Here is a 15,126-nt window from a genome sequence, read left to right as displayed (position 1 = left end):
TTATTGTTTTTATGTTAATTTCAAATGTAAACTCCATTTTGTTTCTCCCATTTCATACTACTACGTCTCTTCCTGTCACACACAAAACAGTCGCAGATGCAACATTTTCAAACTAAAATTTAAATGCGATTTACGTGTTTCAGAGAAATTTCTATTCTGGTGTTTTAAAAGTGAAAATGTAATTCATAGTAGAGCAGCATTTCACTTAAATATATGTCTGAGAGAAATTACTATTCTGATGACTTAAAAGTGAATATGTAATTTATAATAAAACAGTGTTTCGCTGACAGTGATGGACCAAGAGAACAGAATTTTAATAAAATCTTTACCTATCTGGAAAAGAAGTGATCCCACTCGTCACTTTTCATGCACGCAACAAAAATTTTAATTTTGTTTACATTAACTGCTTCAAACTTCTAGACCAATTTACTTAAAATTCAGACTATTATAATGTAAGAAGCCAGAAATTTTAGGAAGTACAGTGTGCTATCTATGATGCTTTTTTCAAGTGTATTTGTTGTTAAAATGTCATACACACAACCAAGGAATGACCTACATGTAATGTAACTTGCACTGATGTCCACTGCATGAAAATAAATGTTGCCAATCAATTTCGTTTCACCTTTAGGATTCTTGCTAACCACTTTAATGCATCTACTGCCATGCGCTCTAAGCCCCCATCCTCCAAATTTCAATCTATCTGTACCCATTACAATATATATTTGATTTATTTAGACTTACAAGCCTTCTTGATATCTTCTTCTGTTGCTTTGTAACGCAGTTTACTCAAGCCCAAAACTGCATAGTGGTCCTGTAACTGAAAAAAAAACAAAACAACAAAAAGTCACTAATTATGAAAAACTTGTAAAAAGTGAAATCAAATTGGGTTAATACTTTGATATAAACTCAGTCATCTTCTACGACAACAAATTTTTATAAAACAAGTGGATCACAGTATTCTAAAATTTATTAAGTGGGGTTCTTAATTCTTTTATTTGGACAATGGTGCCAGTGGAACGATGTCACAGAACAGATGATAATAAAACACACACAACAAAAAATGAGTTATTCAGCAAATTGAACTGAAGACCTGCTGAGAGTTGCAACATTGTCTTGTTTACGCTTGAGACACAGGGAAGAGAGCCAGTATCAGCATACACTATTATCCTTACAAGTGGAGTGCTGTTTGCGTGTTAGCACCATGCATAGCACACCAAACTTAGAGTGGCACTATTGCTCAACAACACTCCTCGGAAACTACCATTCTGCCAGCATTTAAATTCTTGTGCCTCATGCTTTTGTAAAAATTCTAGTGCAGTTTGCTATGTCACCTCGTTTGTACATGACAACTCTATTCTGCCACATTTTAAAAACAATTTTCATAGAAGGAACAATTTTTTTTGGAAGTGGAGAATGCAAGTTGGAATGAGTATCATAAAATTTACCAAATGGTAACACAGTTAAGGGGCCTGCTATCTCCCAGTGCTGGAATTACATAATTACTATTTTTGTTGACATCGAAATCCACTAGTGTACAAGACCTAAAATAAAGAAGGCACTTGAATTTGTTAGACAGCAGTTTATGGCAGCAAAATTAAAATATGAGAATCATTATTGCAGAATGTTAATCACACAAGTTTCTCCTTAAATTTATTGAAAATGTAATGCCACTGAGGCAAGGTGTCCCCCATTTTGCTCGTGATGCGATAATTTATGTACTGCTGTTTCTGTGACAACTATCACGTTAAAATTATAAACTGTAACATAATAACTAAATACATTTGTATGAACCTGCTGTGTATTACATATGAAAGCAACTGTATTTTACCTCTTTGTCATCTATTTTATAACCAGTGTAATGGGAAGTTATCAGCTTTTATCAAAAGTGACAATAGAGCAAGAATAAATAACAAGCAAGAAGAAAAGAAAAATTCATTTTACAGTAGGATCAAACGCACAGTACTCTGTGTATTAGCTTGTGACATTACACACTATGCTACTGTGCTGTTATGTAGACTGTGGACATTTTAATAGATGATAAATAAATTCATCTCATCAAGATCTATTGAATTAAGGTTCACCAGGAAGAAAGGCCTTAGGTTAAGGTACTGGGCACCTTGAACAGTATCATCATACAATCCGTTCTTTAGTCCCCACCCCCAACCCCATGCCCTCCCCTTGTCAGAGTTTCTTTGCTAGTTTCAAAGTCCAATTCTGTAAATTATAACCTGCAAAGTTATTGCAAAACGGCGACTCACATTGTCAATTAGATGTTTATTGTGTGCACTTCGCTGTATTTTCTTTGGGGCAGATACTTCAATTTCACTCCACTCAGCATCACATCCCCTGACCAACCCACACACCATCGACTTGCTATCGCCTTTAACATTTTGACTGCAAGTTCAGTCACATTTTCTGTCTGCACTTTCACTTTCTCCTTCTCACCAACCACATATTTAATTTTGTTAACAACAAGCTCCCAATATCAGTTAAGAAAGAGCAGTACTTTTTCTGGAGTGAGGCTTTACCTAGTCATGTCATGAAGTTAGCTCCCGATACTGTTGGCTCAATGGTTCACTTTGTTGAGTGATAAATATAAATTTTATGTATAAAAGTAAAAACTAAATAAATAAAAATAAAGATGCAGCAAGACAATGGGAAAATGGCAGCCATGGCATGCTTCATGTGGTTTCTGTATATCCTCCATTGTAGCTGTGTAGCTGAGTCTGTAATAGCTGGAATGTCCCTATAACCAAGAAACCAGGATTTTGTTAATAAGTTGATGCAAAGAGCATGTAATGGTGAGCACTGCGGTCCTGATAATTAGATTTGAATGTAAGAAATTTCAAACGATGACACAGGTGACATGCAAATCATTAACTTTGACAATTTCTGGAATTTGATAATTACAAAGAAGTGTTTCAGTATGTGCTGACTTTCAAAATTAAACTGTATGAGGTCCAATACATATATTCAATCTGTAATTTTGGTCATATTGAAGGTAGAAATTTATTTTTAAAAAAAAAGACCCTGTATGTTTTAAATACGAGTCAGAATGATCATTATAGAAAACATTAAATATTATTATCAGCTTTACAGCCTCATTGGACCACTTTAGTCAATCATTTCCTGGTCCTCTTCTTCAGTAAGCACATGTTACGTTCTTTATTAACAGTCCAGTACCTTTTCATTTGCTTTGATCTTTCCTGTCTTTCCTCATATTTAAATACCCTTTTCATTGTGTGTCGTTGGTCTACTTTTGGTTTAAATCTTATTTTCTTGTCTTTCAGTTTCTTGAGATTTTCTGTTTTGTTTTGCAGATCGTCCAAGGTTATATCTAGTTCTCTCGTATCCTCTTTAATTTCCTTGATCCATCCTACTTGTTGCTTCAGATTCCAGTTTCTGCATAATTTTTCTTGCTAATCTAGGTTCTGGTGTCCTCATTATGTGGCCAAAGGAAGAAATCTTCTTTTTACGTACAGTATCTGTGATGGGCTCCAGTTCCCTGTACACTACTTCATTCAGCACTATCCGTCATTGTCCTTCCTTCTTGTATTTTTTATTTAAGCATGTTCTAGCTTTTCCTTCTGTCTACTTTTAGTATTTTGTCAACTCTGTTTCTCTGAGTAACTTTAAAAAAGAGTCTTGCTTGTGTATGTTACCTCTGGCTGAACCACCATCTTGTAATGTTTTAATTTTGTTTGAATTGATAGACATTTCTTATTGTATGTAGGCCATGTTACTTTTTGAGCTTTTATCATTTTATTGCTTCTTTCTTGCCAAGCAGGTTTTTCATTCAAGTTGTGTGTTATAATCTCTCTTAGATATTTAAATTGCTTCACTATTTTAATTTTTCTGTTGTCTACTGTTGTGTAGTCATCTCGGTCTTTACGAAAGATATCTGGAGTCCTACTTTTTGTGCTATATTTTGCAGGCTCATTATTGGATTTCTAGCTTCTTGTACATTATTCGCTAGTAATGTCACGTCATCTGTGAATCCCAAACAATTTGGGCTTATATCATTTCTCTTGGTTCCAACTGTTATGTTTTTAGGATTCTTGTTGTACCATTCTCTCATCAAGTATTCAAGAGCACAGTTGAAGAGCAGTGGTGATAGACCATCTCCTTGTCTTAACCCTTTTTTAATCGTAAATGGCTCAGATAGTTCTCCTTTGCATTTTACTTTGTACTTGGTGTTTGTAAGGGTTAATTTTATCATTTTTATTAATTTGGGATGAAGTCCAAAATTTCTTAATATGTCCAGCATAGAAGATCTGTGGATGTAATCATAAGCTTTTTTGAAGTCTACAAAGGTTATGACTAGTTGCTTCTGTCTCCTTTTGTAGGCATCCATTATTAATTTTAATATGATGATCTGTTCTGGGCAGCTTCTCCAGGGTCTAAATACTCCTTGATATTCTCCTAGCTCCTTTTCAAGTTGGTCTTTACAACGATTGTAGAGAATTCTTGATAACATTTTATATGTGCAATCCAATAGGGAAATCCCTCTGTAGTTGTCCCTATTGGATTTTTCTCCTTTTTTGTGTAATGGGTGTATGACAGCTGTAGTCCAATGTACTGGTAGCTGTTCTCCAATCCAGATTTTAACTATGCACTGATGTAATGACATCTTCACGAGTTCTGCTGCGTATTTCCAGAGTTCTGCAAATGTTTGGTCTTCTTCACTTGCTTTGTAGTTCTTGAGCTTGCTCAAAGCTTTGTTGACTTCCTGAATTGTCGGTGGGTTTATATTTTCTGGTGGGGTTTTTATTGGAGTTCTGTGTTTATTTCATACAGCTCAGGAGGATCTTTGCAATTTAGTAGTTCGTTAAATGTTTCTGTTAAAATTCCTTAATTTCTTTTATCACTATGGGTCATCTTATTGTTTTTATCTTTTAGGATTAATGTTGGGAGGATCATATCTTGGAGTTGTCTGCAAAATGCTTTGTAGTAATCTTGGGTGTTTCTTTTCTTACTATTTGTTTCTATCATAGAAAGTATATCTTTTTGATATTGAAGTTTAGCCCTCCTTAATGTTTTTTGAGTCATCTTTCTTTGTTTTGTGAGTTCTTCTGTTTTTTTGTGCCTACCTTTCATTTTTTTTATCACATTCACCATTACACTACTGGTGCTTTTTCCTAGGATTTATTGGGGCTACTTATTCATCTGTTTGTTTCAATTAGGGAATTATTTCATCCAGATCATCTGTTACTTTTATATTCCTAGTTTATTCTTCATATTCCTTGTTATTTATCAATGTGTGTGTGTGTGTGTGTGTGTGTGTGTGTGTGTGTGTGTAAAAGATCATAACTGTATGCACGGCCAGGATTTAAAATGTAAATCTTTGTCTTCACTGGCTGTTCTACTATTTCAGTCATTCGAGCAAGTCTTATGGGGTGGGGTGGGGGGGGGGGGGGGGGGGGGGACACACCATGACACTTGCGGTTTAAGGTACTGTTGATGTTGAGGACATAACAGATGGAGCACAAATATAAATTGGGGAAGACAGACAAAAAACCTAATTCTGAATAGCAAGTCAAGGATTTAAACCACCACTCTCCAATACCTTGCCACTGTGCCACTTTGCTCAGTATGAACCAACTCCTTCATACTACAACTCTCTTTTCTCGTTTCAAAACAATATTCAGTTTCTCTTTTTACAATGAAATGAGATCTGCTCCTTTAAACATATAGTCTTCTGTCCATGGCACTGCTAACATAATAAGTAAAAGACACATCAACAACTTCCACAACACCCAGTCTTCCCCCCTCCCTATTGTTACTTCTACTTGCAACATGAAGCTCAAAGTTCTACATCTAAATCTACATACATGCTAGGCAAGCCATACCTCTATGCACATACTCCACAAGCCACTACACAGTGCATGGTGGAGAGTGCCGCATACCCATACCAGTAATAGCGTTTCCTGTTCCACTTGAAAACAGAGCAAGGAAAACAACTGTCTAGAAGTCTCAGTACATGTTGTAATTCCTCTCGTCTTATCTTTCTGGTCCTTGCATGAAATGTAAGGTTGTGGTGGTAGAATCTTCTGCAGTCAGCTTCCAGTGCCAGTTCTCAAAATTTCCTCAATAGTGCCTCTGGAAAAGAACACTATCTTCTCTCCAGGAATACCCATTGAGTTCCTGAAGCAGCTCTATAATACTTGTGTGCTGATCGGATCAGCCAGTAACAAATCTAGCAGCACACTTCTGAGTCGCTTTGATGACTTCCTTTAACCTAGCCTGATGGTGATCCAAACATTTGAGCAGCACTCCAGATAGGTCACATTAGTGTTCCATATGGCATTTTCTTTATAGATGAGCTACACTTTTCCAAAATTCATCCAATAAAATGAAGTCAACAATTTGCCTTCCATACTACAAACCTGATGTGCTTTTTCCATTGCATATTGCTTTACAACATTATGCCTAGGTATTTAATTGACATGATTGTATCAAGCAGCACACTACCAGGCCTAACATTACATTTTTCTACATTTACAGCAAGCTGACATTCATCACACCAGCTAAAAATTCTGTCAACATCCTGTATCCTCTTACAGTTACTCAATGACAACAACTTCCTGTACACCACCATCAGCAAAGAGCTGCAATTTGCTGCTCACTCTGTCCATTAGATCAATTATATGTGTAGAGAACAAGGGTGTTTTCACACTGTGTGCCAGGCTGAGACGTGATGGGCGAGCCATGACACACAGGGATATCAAACCCATTATTTTGCATTGTGGTGTTCACAATGGTGCCTGAGCTGTCACGGCAAGCGACAAGCAGGCTGTTAGGATAGCTTTTAAGAAAATGTGAGGAAACCAATGCCAAGTGGAACTACTATGTTTAATATTACCAGTGCAAGGCAGCAGCTGGGCAGCTGGTGTGAGGCTGCAGCCAGACTAAGAAGGTGAAGCTACGCTTCAGCTTCTGCAGTACAAATGTCCAAGTCCCCCATCTACTTTTATCAGACGTATCACAATACATGATTTTTTCCTTTTTTTGTTGTTGTTAAAGAAGAAGTTCCTTCATATCTCACAGTGGGAAAACTACAAGTACTGTAATGATACATGCAAAGTTACTCGCTCCATCTACATTTACATAGTTCATTTTCACGCATCTGTAACAACAGGGAATTAAAGAACCATGTTTTTTTTACAGTTATTTATTATCCTTCAAATTAAATGCTGAAACTGAAATGGAAAGACCTTAAGAAACAGTTACAGAGAAAAACTTGGCAAAATCATCACAGGTGATCACAGGAAAAGTCCACTGAAATGAAGTTCCACTTACCTTTGTTTCCATCACTTTTACTTAAAAGTTAGCTTACTTCCAAGAGCTATGCAAAGTTCCTTGTCAGTGGAAACAGAACCCATGAGCCAAACAGCATTATCTCAAGAATTTTCCCCTATCAATCTGTCTGTCACAAGACAAAAGAAACCATTCTGAGACGTCATCACAGGCTACAGCCGATGAACCGTCAACTCTGCCAACTACTGTGTCATTACAAAAAAATACCAGTGGGAAAAATATTGAACAATTTTTACAGCTCGAAATGGACTAAATATCTTTGATCAAGACACAGCAAGACATGACCGATAATAAAACCTCTAACTATTTCCTGACATGTCTCATGTCTTGCACATTCTTGCAGCATGCATTGACATGTATTGTGATCCATTCTGCAATAGGAATAACATTTTTCACTGAAGTTTTTACTTCGTTATGTAAAGTAAAAAACTCCCCTAAATGACTGTTGCAATTAATGGGATGAACCCATAATGTATTTCTTCAGTGCTTCAAGAATCAACAAATCACTGCACTGTCAAAACAATACCAATAAGGTAATGAAGTTATTATTCTATACGATAGCACAGATTGGATAGCGGCGATAAACTTTACTTGCCCTACAGTGTTTGAGGGTATACTGAACCTGCCCATTATTCTTCCTGTTAACTATCTCTAATGACCTTGATGTCAACAGGGCATTAAATCCTAATCTTCCTCTGGAACACTATTTCACTTGCCCTTCATTTCATCATTTGAATTTCCTACAAGAAATATTATTACTAAGAGCCATGCACAGTTCTTTGAACATGGAGATAAGGTCGATGTAATTGTTTACAACTTCTGGTACCAGACACACACACAGAAATACAAAAGTGAAAATTTCAAAATGGACCATCTTGTGCATTAGTCAACTCAGACATAATTTTCATTTTAGCCTCTGCCGTTTTTCATCTCCAGTTAGAAATCAATTAAGTAGAATGCCACAAGCTTTTATTACAGTCTATCCACAGCAAAGTCTTATGTTAGAGTAATTTACTCTCCTATTTATAAATATGAAATGTACATTCTGCTAATTGTAAGATGTCGACAACAAGTAACTGTTTGTTTTTTGTAATGTCACGTGTGGCCAACTGTAAAACCATAGCCAGTGTAATTGGCTGCCAAGGGAAAAATTCATAAATACTTGGAGGTTCCTGGACATGCAGTATTAAAACAACATGAGGGACCAACACTACGCATGCATTGGTCACTGGTAATTCATTGTCTCAATAAATTGCAATAACTTATGAACAGAGACAGATGTCAGTGTCACTACCATTTCAAAAATGTTTTTCTACTTTTAGCTATATATCACTTGCAATAATGTATGATCTAAAACGTATCTAACAGTAAGCTACCTGCGATCAAACTTTTTCTCGACAAGATTTATAAATTAAGCGCATGTGTTTGACATTTGGGTTGTTTCAAAATGACTTTATAAACTATGAAAAGGTAAATGGTCCACTAAGAAACTAATATGCTACATTACCATGTGAACAAAAATAAGATTTTTTTAAATCACATAGTTTCTTCCAAAACAATTGAGAAACATCACGGAGCTAAAAGATCATGTGAAATGAAAAATAAGTGTTTTGTTTTCCAAATGGAAAGTAAAGCTTTTAAGAAAAAAATAAGTTCATAAAATGAAATGGTGTAGTCTTACATACTGCTAAGAGTTTGTAGAGTATCCCGGCACACTGTGCGAATGCAGCCTAAGAGTGCACTTGTCACACTTCCCTCGAGTACTCCTAATAATGCCATTGTTTCCAATGAACATCAGCCATCGAGGACAACGTACTGGGTTCTATTACTTAAGAAGTCTTCAAGCCACTCACATATCTGGGAATCTAATTCATATGCTTGGACCTTCATCAACAGTCTGCAATGTAGCACTGATCTGTTGCTTTCCGGATATCTAGGAATATGGAAACTGCCCACTGGCCTTCATCCATGGTTCTCAGGATATCTATGGAAACTGTCCAGTGGCCTTCATCCATGGTTCTCAGGATATCAAGTGAGAAAAGGGTAAGCTGAGCATTGCACATGAGATGCTGTCTAAATCCATGCTGATTTGTTGGCAAAAGCTTTTTGGTCTCCCACGAAAGTTATTACATTCAAACTCAGAATGTATTCATGAATTCTGAGTCATACGAGGTGTGGCTAGAAAAAAACCGGACTAGTACTGGTGAAACAATAAAATGAATGCAATGAGGATGAAAGTCGCGTGGCCTGTCACGTGACTCTCGCTCCGCCTACTGCTCGAGTTTCATCTGCCTCCTGCGCTCAGTCTGCCCGTGGCGTCTGTTTTAAGTAGTTGACGTTTTGTCTGTGTGTCGGAAAATGTTGAGTGTACAGAAAGAACAGCGTGTTAACATCAAATTTTGTTTCAAACTAGGAAAATCTGCAAGTGAAACGTTTGTAATGTTACAACAAGTGTATGGCGATGATTGTTTATCGCGAACACAAGTGTTTGAGTGGTTTAAACGATTTAAAGATGGCCGCGAAGACACCAGTGATGACACTCGCACTGGCAGACCATTGTCAGCAAAAACTGATGCAAACATTGAAAAAATCGGTAAACTTGTTCGACAAGATCGCCGTTTAACAATCAGAGCAGTGTCTGAGTTAACAGGAGTTGACAAGGAAAGTGTTAGGCAGATTCTTCATGAAAGTTTCAACATGAACAAAGTGTGTTCAAAAATGATTCCAAAGTGTCTCACAATTGAACAGAAGGAACGCCGAAGAATGATTTGTTCTGACATCCTGGAAAACATCGAAAGTGATCCCACCTTCTTACAAAATGTTATTACTTGCGATGAATCGTGGTTTTTTACTTACGATCCCGAAACTAAACGCCAATCGATGCATTGGAAAACTCCTGGTTCTCCACGACAAAAAAAAGCACGAATGTCAAAATCGAAATTCAAGGCAATGGTGATTGTTTTTTTTTTGACATCAAAGGGATTGTGCACATTGATTGGGTACCAGAGGGACAAACAGTGAATCAACATTACTACATTAGCGTCCTGGCTACCCTACGTGAGCGAGTACGGAGAAAACGGAACGATTTGTGGAGAAAAAAGTCATGGATCCTTCACCAAGACAATGCCCCAGCTCACAGTGCGTTGTCAGTGAAGACGTTTTTGGCAAAACACAACATTCCCATCTTAGATCATCCACCCTACTCACCTGATTTGGCCCCCTGTGACTTTTTTCTTTTCCCTAAAGTCAAGTCAGCTTTGAAAGGAACTAGATTTGAGGCTGTTGAAGCAGTAAAAGAAAAAGCGACGGAAGTAATGTATGGACTTACCGAAAATGATCTGCAGCATTGCTATGAACAGTGGAAAATTCGTATGGAGCGGTGTAGAGACCGAGGAGGAGAGTACATTGAAGGAGATAACATGAAATTGTAAATAATTGTAAATAAATGTTTTTTTCCAGCATCAGTCCGGTTTTTTTTCTAGCCGCACCTCGTAGACTCAAAATATTTCGCCAGCAGCTTCACTCTCAAAGTGTCTTATATTAATGTAGGACTTCCACCATATGAAAATGTTAGATGAACTATTCATTGTGTTCGTCCAGCCAAAATATCTCATATAAATATAATAGCTCAGACAGACAACAGATAACAAACTTCTGGTTTCGGAAAAATTAAGTTAATATCTGCTCACACCAGGCATTCCAGCTAGTGGGCGACCACGTAACAGATGAGGAGTGGGCCTGTTAGTCGCACGTTGTTGTCAGTATTCACTGCGTAAACAAAGCTATTGGTTCGTTGCCATGATAGCTGGTGCAATGAATATGGATTCAGCTGAGATGAGACTAATTCTAATGAAAATTGCATGTGGCAAGAATTTCAACAGGAATTGCAGCATTTTTCTGCACATACTGGAGAACATGCTACATGTTTAGTATGTCGACAATCTGTCATACCAAAAAAATACAACATTGAGTAACACTAAAATTCCAAACATTGTGATGCGTGTAACAGTGTTCAGGGAGAGGAGCGTCTGCAATTAATTGCAAAGTTAAAAGAATCCTTCAGCAATGAGGTAAGTACGGTTATCTCTATTAATTTTACATCAACTATTAATCTTATTCAAGTTATATTACAACTCGATTTATCCGAAACTTTTATTTCTAGGAATTTGGAGCTACATATGAAGGTGCAGTGAGGGCGAGCTTTAGAACTGTCCATTTGATTATTCGGGAACTTCGACCATTCTCCTCTGGACTGTTTGTGAAAGAATGCCTTGACTCTGTTGGGGAATCCATTTGTCCTCTAAGTACAGCACAATTTCATGCAATTTGCCTGTCCTGATACACAATTGCATACCGTATAGGACAGCTAACAATGAGCGGCGGCAATTATTTGCATATTCTCTGTGCCTTGGTAAAAGGAACAACGTTACCGATACAGCACAATTGGCTATATTCGTCCTAGGGTGGATATAGATTCAAATATCACACAAGAGCTTCTTGATTTAATCTTCACAAGGGACACATGTACAAGATAAAATTAAGTGTTGTTCAACATGCTGTTATGCAACTGAATCTGCCCTAGAGTAAACTCACTTCCATCGCCACTGATGGTATCCCAAATATGGCTGGGATGAATTGTGGGATGTCTAAAAACTAAGCTGAGCCCAGGACAGCAATTTCACTCAGTGCATTGTGTAATTCATCAAGAGGCACTCTGTGTGAAGACTGTGCAATTTGACAGGGTTATGACTGTTGTTGTTAGGACTGTAAATTACATATGGTCTGCAGGAGTGAATCACAGACAGTTTTGAGAGTTAATGGATCCACTAGAATCTGATTTCTATGATATATCCTTCTTTCATCAGGTAAGATGGCTGAGTAGGCATAAAGCTCTTGAACATTTCCTCATTTTGCTTGAACAGGTAACTTTTTATCGATATGAAAGGAAGGTTGGTTCCTGAGCTATATGACCCTCAATGGGTTGTTAACCTAGCATTTGTTACCGACATAACGAGTCATTTAAATAGTCTCAATGCTTCATTGTAGGGAAAATGCCAATTAATTGTTTCTAAAATTCATGCAATGCAAATGAAATTGCAGAGCTGGAGAGGTCTGTCTCAGGAACATAATTCACGCATTTCCCAAATGTGATTCATAGATAACATTAATAATGACCTTCTTGCATCATCTGTTCAGTCTCTCAATAATTTGGTTGCAACAGTCACATTACGATCTGAATATTTGAGGTCACTTGAGTCAATTTTGATACCTTCATGTCACCATGCTTGGTAGGCATCAGAATTGTCTCTGCAATGGTGCAGTTACAACTGATACAGCTGCAGTTTGACCATTTCATTAAGGAGAAGTTTACAATGGTGAATGGCATCATTCAGTTCTATTCTATCCTTCCGCAGGATAGATTTTCTCAACTACATGCGAAAGCAGCAGCTATAATGTGCATCTTTCGTTCTACTAATTTATGTGAACAACTTTTTTCAGCCTTAAGGCTTTGCAAATCAAAACATAGTCACAAATGACAGATAGCCATCTGAGGGCCATTCTTTGATTGCACACTGCAAGTAGTATTAGTCCAGATATTCCCTCACAGCAAAACATGGGAAATTGGATCATAATCTATATAAACGTCATATAACAATGTCTGCATTTTTGTATGTGCTGTGATTATATATTGTAAGCAATAAAACAGTGTACCGTACATTTAAACTGCTGCCACTGAATCCATATCACCACAGGTTTGTATTTTATGTCCAGAATGTAATTAACATCATGTAACCTTTTGAATGGCGCACACACACAGGCCCAAAAGAGGACTCAGACCTCCAATCACAGTAGCCCCGCATCCCGTAACGTGTTGTGTCCCACTTTGCGTTGACAGTGGTTGGCTGCCCCCCCGCTTTGTCTCGCTACACTGTGACGTATGCCTGATGGTGAGCTGCCTACAGTTACGTCATGACTGCCTGGCTGCAACAGGCTAGGGCAAAAGGGCACCCGACTGACCACCTCTGTGCTACATCATCACTAGGAACACCCGAGGCCAACCACCCCAAATGACACTTAAGTGCGAAAGTTTGTGTAAAGGATTGTACAACCCTGACGGTGACAGAAGAGTCCATTCTACTTGGAAATTCTCACTTGTACACTGCAACTGTAACTTTTCTTTTTGCAAACATCACTAACCTGTTTTTATGCCTAATCAGCTCTAAAGTGTTGAAGTTTTAGCATGCACAGACTGTGCTTGCTAGTGATTCATCATCATTTAATCCTGATTATCATGATCACTGCTAACCACTGTTCAGCAGAAATTTGCAAAATATTGAATGTGAAGGCAGCAAGACATATTTCATAGAAATGACACTAGATTTAAGCTGAATTTTGAAGTAAGTTATTTCCCATTTAAAGAACACCTATCCACATGCAAAAATACTTGCATGTTCACTGAAGATAATCAAGGAAATGTGACATTAACTAAAAAGAAAAGAGAGAGAGAGGATAAGAAGAAGAAGAAGAAGAAGAAGAAGAAGAAAAGAGAGAGAGAGAGAGAGAGAGAGAGAGAGAGAATAAAAATGGTACACAACAAGTTAACTGATTCTTTCACAGCCTTTTGGCACAACAACTTCATAATTACAAATTAAATGAACAAAATTATGGTTGATCCAAAGCAGTGGTTCCCAACGTGGGGACAATGACCACCTGCAGGGTGAAGTTTAATTTCCTGAGTGGTAAAAACAAAAGGGTTCAATTCTGTTTCAGTCAGTGAATTAAATTATTTTTAAAATATCATTACTAATATTACTCATATCCTCACATAGGCCACTCAGTCCACACACAATTCATACATTGTAGCATGCATCTATGAGACAAATACCTCACATGCACTTTAACATCTCATAAAAATGCTTTTTCTTCATTGTAGTTAGCTCCCAGACTAGATAAGAAATCGTTTCATTATTCATTTCGCAACAGTAAATCACCAGTGTGGCTACTCAAATTTGAAGAAAAAATTTCCTGAGAATTCCGGCTGTGAGGAGGAAAATGCTATCAAACAGCTCCTGATTAATGGTGAGCAGGGGAGGAGGTATACCACAATAATGATTTTTCTTTCTGTCCTCTCAGCTGAGATATACTAGCCATAAGCAATAGTTTAACCACAGTTTTTAAACGTAGATGATCTATATGAAATAATATTCACATAAGTAACGCACTTTGAAATATTACATATTTCAAAATTTGTGATTCTTAAAGTAAAAAAAATCGAATTTTACATCCTGGAATTCCCTGTGATTTGTCAGATTTTTCCAGATAAAATTTAATTCCCTGAGAATTCCAGGTTTCCCAGAAGAATTGACACCCTGATGACTAATTGACAGCACAACACAGCAGTAGTTATATAATGGCTACTACACTGCTGTAGTACCTCCAGTGTCTTATTACTATTATATTATTATTATTATTATTATTATTATTATTAGTGGCAGTGGTAAGCCACAGAGCATTAGCAGCCTGACGTCTTCCAACTTTTGCAACTTCAAAAGCAAGGAGTCCATCAACCTAGGCCTAAGCATTGTGCCAAATTTTAATTTTGTTGATTTTAGATGAGGACAGGGTGTGGGTGAAGCAAGTGACTCTAGGGAGAGGAGTGGTGCAGAGTAAGCATTTTTGTAACAAATGCCTATCCTCAATGTGGATAATTAGGTTTCTTTTCTGACACACAAACCTCCAGATGTCACTCAGTCAGATCAGTAACGAATATTGTATATTGATACAGTGTCACCCAAAACACCAATATAT

General features: G+C 37.3%; 1 protein-coding gene across 1 annotated transcript in view; it reads right to left on the bottom strand.

The window, feature by feature from the left end:
• LOC124556463 (dnaJ homolog subfamily C member 2) overlaps positions 1-15,126 on the bottom strand; it is a 204,365-nt gene that overhangs the window by 157,801 nt on the left and 31,438 nt on the right. The window contains exon 3 of the mRNA XM_047130413.1: positions 742-817. Within this exon, the coding sequence (XP_046986369.1) occupies positions 742-817 (76 nt within the window). The remainder of the gene's footprint in view (positions 1-741; positions 818-15,126) is intronic.

The sequence above is a fragment of the Schistocerca americana genome, chromosome X (assembly GCF_021461395.2).
Source record: "Schistocerca americana isolate TAMUIC-IGC-003095 chromosome X, iqSchAmer2.1, whole genome shotgun sequence".
Taxonomy (NCBI): Eukaryota; Metazoa; Arthropoda; class Insecta; order Orthoptera; family Acrididae; genus Schistocerca; species Schistocerca americana.
This window is presented reverse-complemented; position numbering and strand designations above follow the sequence as displayed.